The 9,467-nt window shown below is 35.8% G+C and overlaps 1 protein-coding gene across 1 annotated transcript in view; it reads right to left on the bottom strand.

Annotated features, from left to right (window-relative positions):
* Positions 1 to 314: 314 nt before the first annotated feature.
* Positions 315 to 9,467, bottom strand: part of nhsa (Nance-Horan syndrome a (congenital cataracts and dental anomalies)) — a gene marked incomplete at its 5' end in the record, with an annotated part of 194,478 nt that continues 185,325 nt past the window's right edge. Inside the window, one exon of the mRNA XM_084198091.1 lies at positions 315 to 1,473. Within this exon, the coding sequence (XP_084054217.1) occupies positions 894 to 1,473 (580 nt within the window). The 3' untranslated portion in view covers positions 315 to 893. The remainder of the gene's footprint in view (positions 1,474 to 9,467) is intronic.

Below are 9,467 nucleotides of genomic sequence, written 5' to 3'. Positions count from 1 at the left end.
AATGTATCTCTTGACCTGTGTGCACCTACGTTGTAAACTTTTATTCATAGGCTAGGTTGTAGCAACCTCATGATGGGTACAGGGAACATTAGAGTATCATGTAGTAGCCTAAACCTATCGCTGTTACATTGAACTGGGTGGATGGAATATGAATGACAGTCATCCAACATGCTGTAATAGAAATAAGGCCTTGCTCATAATAAATGGCACTGACTGCCATTGGCCTACACGAAACACAGCCCTTATTTAAGTGTTTAAAATCCCCTATGGGAAAAATGAATGGTGGAAAAACGATTGGAACCATTTCCTTGTTTGACCGCCATGTTTTATGGGTATTATGACTCATACGGAGGTACTCTATAAAGGTATTTCACAACTTTTACAGCATTGGTGAAATGTGAATATATTATACTGTAAATCTCATTATATTGATACATTCTATACATGTGGCATTTTCCAGCAATATCATTTAAGGGTTAAGGGTTAAGGGTTACAATGGAAGATACCCATGTCTTTTCTGTAGAGTTACAACACAAGGTTGCCTTGATATAAAAACAGCCTTGATATAGCACAGTACATATTCCTGTTTACTTTCCTAACAGTTTAAAAAGCATTTCTTTATTTCATGAGAAAATCATTCCTCAGGTAGAGGTGATGTCTTCTGCTAAAGTACAACAGAACATAGCTATAGAAGTTTACCACATTTCTGTTTCTTAAGTCTCTCTGTTTTCCTTCAATACAAAAAGCTAAAAACAGATATACATACTGTATTAGAAACAATTAGCCACAGTTCAAATGTTCTAAGTCATTCTGGTCCAGTTGCTCTCTACTATCTAGTCTAATGGAAAACCTTAAGCTGTTCCTCTGTCGGTTTTACACAAAGGTGCTGTCTGTTAGGAGGAGCCCTGTGAGGAGGGGCTCCTGTCTGAGTTCTCCGTCTCGCCCTCTGAGATGGCCTGCATGGGGGCCGGGTGGTGTCTGCTGCGGATGCTGTAGTGGCTGCTGGTGGCTGGCGGAGGGACGCGGGACCGGCTCTGTCTGAAGGAGGCTACAGGGGACAGGCCTTTAGGAGACAAGCCCTCTGTGAAGGGGCTGGGGAGCTTCTCCGTGCCTGGCGGAGGGGAGAGGGGCTCCTCCAGCGTGGGCAGGTGGTCTCCAGGGGACTTGTGGCCGATGGGGCTCTTCAGGATCTCTGTGGCCGACATGCGGTAGCTGGAGTCTGAGCGGCTGCCTTTCTTCAGGAGCAGTAGTTTGAACTCCTCGTTGGAGGTGGAGGACTTCTTCAGACTGCGGTAGATGGGTCCTGGGGCCTTCTGGGGGCCAGTCGGGGTGCTGGGGGTCACCAGAGAGGTCACAGTGTTGCCAGGTGGGTTGACGGGGGTACAAGGTGAGGTGCTCCCAGATGCAGCACACAGACGGCTCCGGGCATTTAACTCTCCAGAGTCCTTCCTACCTAAAACTTTCCTCCTGGATCTATGAAGGACAGTGGAACAGTGGTTAGGGTTATAGATAACAGAACAGTAGTTAGGGTTATAGATACCAGAACAGTAGTTAGGGTTATAGATAACAGAACAGTAGTTAGGGTTATAGATAACAGAACAGTAGTTAGGGTTATAGATAACAGAACAGTAGTTAGGGTTATAGATAACAGAACAGTAGTTAGGGTTATAGATAACAGAACAGTAGTTAGGGTTATAGATAACAGAACAGTAGTTAGGGTTATAGATAACAGGACAGTAGTTAGGGTTATAGATAACAGGACAGTAGTTAGGGTTATAGATAACAGAACAGTAGTTAGGGTTATAGATAACAGAACAGTAGTTAGGGTTATAGATAACAGAACAGTAGTTAGGGTTATAGATAACAGAACAGTAGTTAGGGTTATAGATAACAGAACAGTAGTTAGGGTTATAGATAACAGAACAGTAGTTAGGGTTATAGATAACAGAACAGTAGTTAGGGTTATAGATAACAGAACAGTGGTTAGGGTTATAGATAACAGAACAGTAGTTAGGGTTATAGATAACAGAACAGTGGTTAGGGTTATAGATAACAGAACAGTAGTTAGGGTTATAGATAACAGAACAGTAGTTAGGGTTATAGATACCAGAACAGTAGTTAGGGTTATAGATACCAGAACAGTAGTTAGGGTTATAGATAACAGAACAGTAGTTAGGGTTATAGATAACAGAACAGTAGTTAGGGTTATAGATAACAGAACAGTAGTTAGGGTGATAGATAACAGAACAGTAGTTAGGGTTATAGATAACAGAACAGTAGTTAGGGTTATAGATAACAGAACAGTGGTTAGGGTTATAGATAACAGAACAGTAGTTAGGGTTATAGATAACAGAACAGTGGTTAGGGTTATAGATAACAGAACAGTGGTTAGGGTTATAGATAACAGAACAGTGGTTAGGGTTATAGATAACAGAACAGTAGTTAGGGTTATAGATAACAGAACAGTGGTTAGGGTTATAGATAACAGAACAGTAGTTAGGGTTATAGATAACAGAACAGTAGTTAGGGTTATAGATAACAGAACAGTGGTTAGGGTTATAGATAACAGAACAGTAGTTAGGGTTATAGATAACAGAACAGTGGTTAGGGTTATAGATAACAGAACAGTAGTTAGGGTTATAGATAACAGAACAGTAGTTAGGGTTATAGATAACAGAACAGTAGTTAGGGTTATAGATAACAGAACAGTAGTTAGGGTTATAGATAACAGAACAGTAGTTAGGGTTATAGATAACAGAACAGTAGTTAGGGTTATAGATAACAGAACAGTAGTTAGGGTTATAGATAACAGAACAGTAGTTAGGGTTATAGATAACAGAACAGTAGTTAGGGTTATAGATAACAGAACAGTAGTTAGGGTTATAGATAACAGAACAGTAGTTAGGGTTATAGATAACAGAACAGTAGTTAGGGTTATAGATAACAGAACAGTAGTTAGGGTTATAGATAACAGAACAGTAGTTAGGGTTATAGATAACAGAACAGTAGTTAGGGTTATAGATAACAGAACAGTAGTTAGGGTTATAGATAACAGAACAGTAGTTAGGGTTATAGATAACAGAACAGTAGTTAGGGTTATAGATAACAGAACAGTAGTTAGGGTTATAGATAACAGAACAGTAGTTAGGGTTATAGATAACAGAACAGTAGTTAGGGTTATAGATAACAGAACAGTAGTTAGGGTTATAGATATACAGAACAGTAGTTAGGGTTATAGATAACAGAACAGTAGTTAGGGTTATAGATAACAGAACAGTAGTTAGGGTTATAGATAACAGAACAGTAGTTAATATAACAGACTATAGAAAAACAAGACAGTAGTTAGGATTTGTTTATAGATACCAGAACAGTGGTTAGTGTTATAGATAACAGAACAGAACAGTAGTTAGGGTTATAGATAACAGAACAGTAGGTTAGGGTTATAGATACAGAACAGTAGTTAGGGTTATAGATAACAGAACAGTAGTTAGGGTTATAGATAACAGAACAGTAGTTAGGGTTATAGATAACAGAACAGTAGTTAGGGTTATAGATAACAGAACAGTAGTTAGGGTTATAGATACCAGAACAGTAGTTAGGGTTATAGATAACAGAACAGTAGTTAGGGTTATAGATAACAGAACAGTAGTTAGGGTTATAGATAACAGAACAGTAGTTAGGGTTATAGGGTATAGATACAGAACAGTAGTTAGGGTTATAGATAACAGAACAGTAGTTAGGGTTATAGATAACAGAACAGTAGGTTAGGGTTATAGATAACAGAACAGTAGTTAGGGTTATAGATAACAGAACAGTAGTTAGGGTTATAGATAACAGAACAGTAGTTAGGGTTATAGATAACAGAACAGTAGTTAGGGTTATAGATAACAGAACAGTAGTTAGGGTTATAGATAACAGAACAGTAGTTAGGGTTATAGATAACAGAACAGTAGTTAGGGTTATAGATAACAGAACAGTAGTTAGGGTTATAGATAACAGAACAGTAGTTAGGGTTATAGATAACAGAACAGTGGTTAGGGTTATAGATAACAGAACAGTAGTTAGGGTTATAGATAACAGAACAGTAGTTAGGGTTATAGATAACAGAACAGTAGTTAGGGTTATAGATAACAGAACAGTAGTTAGGGTTATAGATAACAGAACAGTAGTTAGGGTTATAGATAACAGAACAGTAGTTAGGGTTATAGATAACAGAACAGTAGTTAGGGTTATAGATAACAGAACAGTAGTTAGGGTTATAGATAACAGAACAGTAGTTAGGGTTATAGATAACAGAACAGTAGTTAGGGTTATAGATAACAGAACAGTAGTTAGGGTTATAGATAACAGAACAGTGGTTAGGGTTATAGATAACAGAACAGTAGTTAGGGTTATAGATAACAGAACAGTAGTTAGGGTTATAGATAACAGAACAGTAGTTAGGGTTATAGATAACAGAACGTAGTTAGGGTTATAGATAACAGAACAGTAGTTAGGTTATAGATAACAGAAGTAACAGTAGTTAGGGTTATAGATAACAGAACAGTAGTTAGGGTTATAGATAACAGAACAGTAGTTAGGGTTATAGATAACAGAACAGTAGTTAGGGTTATAGATAACAGAACAGTAGTTAGGGTTATAGATAACAGAACAGTAGTTAGGTTATAGATAACAGAACAGTAGTTAGGGTTATAGATAACAGAACAGTAGTTGGGGTTATAGATAACAGAACAGTAGGTTAGGGTTATAGATACAGAACAGTAGTTAGGGTTATAGATAACAGAACAGTAGTTAGGGTTATAGATAACAGAACAGTAGTTAGGGTTATAGATAACAGAACAGTAGGTTAGGGTTATAGATAACAGACAGTAGTTAGGGTTATAGATAACAGAACAGTGGTTAGGGTTATAGATAACAGAACAGTAGTTAGGGTTATAGATAACAGAACAGTAGGTTAGGGTTATAGAATAACAGAACAGTAGTTAGGGTTATAGATAACAGAACAGTAGTTAGGGTTATAGATAACAGAACAGTAGTTAGGGTTATAGATAACAGAACAGTAGTTAGGGTTATAGATAACAGAACAGTAGGTTAGGGATATAGATAACAGAACAGTAGTTAGGGTTATAGATAACAGAACAGTAGTTAGGGTTATAGATAACAGAACAGTAGGTATAGGGTTATAGATAACAGAACAGTAGTTAGGGTTATAGATAACAGAACAGTGAGTTAGGGTTATAGATAACAGAACAGTAGTTAGGGTTATAGATAACAGAACAGTAGTTAGGGTTATAGATAACAGAACAGTAGTTAGGGTTATAGATAACAGAACAGTAGTTAGGGTTATAGATAACAGAACAGTAGTTAGGGTTATAGATAACAGAACAGTAGTTAGGGTTATAGATAACAGAACAGTAGTTAGGGTTATAGATAACAGAACAGTAGTTAGGGTTATAGATAACAGAACAGTAGTTAGGGTTATAGATAACAGAACAGTAGTTAGGGTTATAGATAACAGAACAGTAGTTAGGGTTATAGATAACAGAACAGTAGTTAGGGTTATAGATACAGAACAGTAGTTAGGGGTTATAGATAACAGAACAGTAGTTAGGGTTATAGATAACAGAACAGTAGTTAGGGTTATAGATAACAGAACAGTAGTTAGGGTTATAGATAACAGAACAGTAGTTAGGGTTATAGATAACAGAACAGTAGTTAGGGTTATAGATAACAGAACAGTAGTTAGGGTTATAGATAACAGAACAGTAGTTAGGGTTATAGATAACAGAACAGTAGTTAGGGTTATAGATAACAGAACAGTAGTTAGGGGTTATAGATAACAGAACAGTAGTTAGGGTTATAGATAACAGAACAGTAGTTAGGGTTATAGATAACAGAACAGTAGTTAGGGTTATAGATAACAGAACAGTAGTTAGGGTTATAGATAACAGAACAGTAGTTAGGGTTATAGATAACAGAACAGTAGTTAGGGTTATAGATAACAGAACAGTAGTTAGGGTTATAGATAACAGAACAGTAGTTAGGGTTATAGATAACAGAACAGTAGTTAGGGTTATAGATAACAGAACAGTAGTTAGGGTTATAGATAACAGAACAGTAGTTAGGGTTATAGATAACAGAACAGTAGTTAGGGTTATAGATAACAGAACAGTAGTTAGGGGTTATAGATAACAGAACAGTAGGTTAGGGTTATAGATAACAGAACAGTAGTTAGGGTTATAGATAACAGAACAGTAGTTAGGGTTATAGATAACAGAACAGTAGTTAGGGTTATAGATAACAGAACAGTAGTTAGGGTTATAGATAACAGAACAGTAGTTAGGGTTATAGATAACAGAACAGTAGTTAGGGTTATAGATAACAGAACAGTAGTTAGGGTTATAGATAACAGAACAGTAGTTAGGGTTATAGATACCAGAACAGTAGTTAGGGTTATAGATAACAGAACAGTAGTTAGGGTTATAGATACCAGAACAGTAGTTAGGGTTATAGATAACAGAACAGTAGTTAGGGTTATAGATACCAGAACAGTAGTTAGGGTTATAGATAACAGAACAGTAGTTAGGGTTATAGATAACAGAACAGTAGTTAGGGTTATAGATAACAGAACAGTAGTTAGGGTTATAGATAACAGAACAGTAGTTAGGGGTATAGATAACAGAACAGTAGTTAGGGTTATAGATAACAGAACAGTAGTTAGGGTTATAGATAACAGAACAGTAGTTAGGGTTATAGATAACAGAACAGTAGTTAGGGTTATAGATAACAGAACAGTAGTTAGGGTTATAGATAACAGAACAGTAGTTAGGGTTATAGATAACAGAACAGTAGTTAGGGTTATAGATAACAGAACAGTAGTTAGGGGTTATAGATAACAGAACAGTAGTTAGGGTTATAGATAACCAGAACAGTAGTTAGGGTTATAGATAACAGAACAGTAGTTAGGGTTATAGATACCAGAACAGTAGTTAGGGTTATAGATAACAGAACAGTAGTTAGGGTTATAGATAACAGAACAGTAGTTAGGGTTATAGATAACAGAACAGTAGTTAGGGTTATAGATAACAGAACAGTAGTTAGGGTTATAGATAACAGAACAGTAGTTAGGGGTTATAGATAACAGAACAGTAGTTAGGGTTATAGATAACAGAACAGTAGTTAGGGTTATAGATACCAGAACAGTAGTTAGGGTTATAGATAACAGAACAGTAGTTAGGGTTATAGATAACAGAACAGTAGTTAGGGTTATAGATAACAGAACAGTAGTTAGGGTTATAGATAACAGAACAGTAGTTAGGGTTATAGATAACAGAACAGTAGTTAGGGTTATAGATAACAGAACAGTAGTTAGGGTTATAGATAACAGAACAGTAGTTAGGGTTATAGATAACAGAACAGTAGTTAGGGTTATAGATAACAGAACAGTAGTTAGGGTTATAGATAACAGAACAGTAGTTAGGGTTATAGATAACAGAACAGTAGTTAGGGTTATAGATAACAGAACAGTAGTTAGGGTTATAGATAACAGAACAGTAGTTAGGGTTATAGATAACAGAACAGTAGTTAGGGTTATAGATAACAGAACAGTAGTTAGGGTTATAGATAACAGAACAGTAGTTAGGGTTATAGATAACAGAACAGTAGTTAGGGTTATAGATAACAGAACAGTAGTTAGGGTTATAGATAACAGAACAGTAGTTAGGGTTATAGATAACAGAACAGTAGTTAGGGTTATAGATAACAGAACAGTAGTTAGGGTTATAGATAACAGAACAGTAGTTAGGGTATAGATAACAGAACAGTAGTTAGGGTTATAGATAACAGAACAGTAGTTAGGGTTATAGATAACAGAACAGTAGTTAGGGTTATAGATAACAGAACAGTAGTTAGGGTTATAGATAACAGAACAGTAGTTAGGGTTATAGATAACAGAACAGTAGTTAGGGTTATAGATAACAGAACAGTAGTTAGGGTTATAGATAACAGAACAGTAGTTAGGGTTATAGATAACAGAACAGTAGTTAGGGTTATAGATAACAGAACAGTAGTTAGGGTTATAGATAACAGAACAGTAGTTAGGGTTATAGATAACAGAACAGTAGTTAGGGTTATAGATAACAGAACAGTAGTTAGGGTTATAGATAACAAGAACAGTAGTTAGGGTTATAGATAACAGAACAGTAGTTAGGGTTATAGATAACAGAACAGTAGTTAGGGTTATAGATAACAGAAACAGTAGTTAGGGTTATAGATAACAGGAACAGTAGTTAGGGTTATAGATAACAGAACAGTAGTTAGGGTTATAGATAACAGAACAGTAGTTAGGGTTATAGATAACAGAACAGTAGTTAGGGTTATAGATAACAGAACAGTAGTTAGGGTTATAGATAACAGAACAGTAGTTAGGGTTATAGATAACAGAACAGTAGTTAGGGTTATAGATAACAGAACAGTAGTTAGGGTTATAGATAACAGAACAGTAGTTAGGGTTATAGATAACAGAACAGTAGTTAGGGTTATAGATAACAGAACAGTAGTTAGGGTTATAGATAACAGAACAGTAGTTAGGGTTATAGATAACAGAACAGTAGTTAGGGTTATAGATAACAGAACAGTAGTTAGGGTTATAGATAACAGAACAGTAGTTAGGGTTATAGATAACAGAACAGTGGTTAGGGTTATAGATAACAGAACAGTAGTTAGGGTATATAGATAACAGAACAGTGGTTAGGGTTTAGATAACAGAACAGTAGTTAGGGTTATAGATAACAGAACAGTAGTTAGGGTTATAGATAACAGAACAGTAGGTTAGGGTTATAGATAACAGAACAGTAGTTAGGTTATAGATAACAGAACAGTAGTTAGGGTTATAGATAACAGAACAGTGGTTAGGGTATAGATTTAGATAACAGAACAGTGGTTAGGGTTATAGATAACAGAACAGTAGTTAGGGTTATAGATAACAGAACAGTAGTTAGGGTTTAGATAACAGAACAGTAGTTAGGTTATAGCTAGGGTTATAGTAACAGAACAGTAGTTAGGGTTATAGATAACAGAACAGTAGTTAGGGTTATAGATAACAGACAGTAGTTAGGGTTATAGATAACAGAACAGTAGTTAGGTTATAGATAAAGAAAGTAGTTAGGGTTAGATAACAGAACAGTAGTTAGGTTATAGATAACAGAAAGAGAATAAAGAACAGTAGTTAGGGTTATAGATAAAAGAACAGTAGTTACGGTTATAGTAATCAGAACAGTGTTAGGTATAAGATACAACAGTAGTTCAGGTTATAGTAACAGACAGTAGTTAGGTATAGTAACAGAACAGTAGTTAGGGTTATAGTAACAGAACCAGTGGTTAGGTATAGATAAACAGAACAGTAGTTAGGGTTATAGATAACAGAACAGTAGTTACGGGTTATAGATATCAGACAGCTAGTTAGGGTT

Source organism: Coregonus lavaretus (genome assembly GCF_964263955.1).
Source record: "Coregonus lavaretus genome assembly, contig: HAP1_SCAFFOLD_365, whole genome shotgun sequence".
NCBI lineage: Eukaryota > Metazoa > Chordata > Actinopteri > Salmoniformes > Salmonidae > Coregonus > Coregonus lavaretus.
The sequence above is the reverse complement of the archived record's forward strand: the minus strand, read 5'-3'. Positions and strand labels throughout refer to the sequence as shown.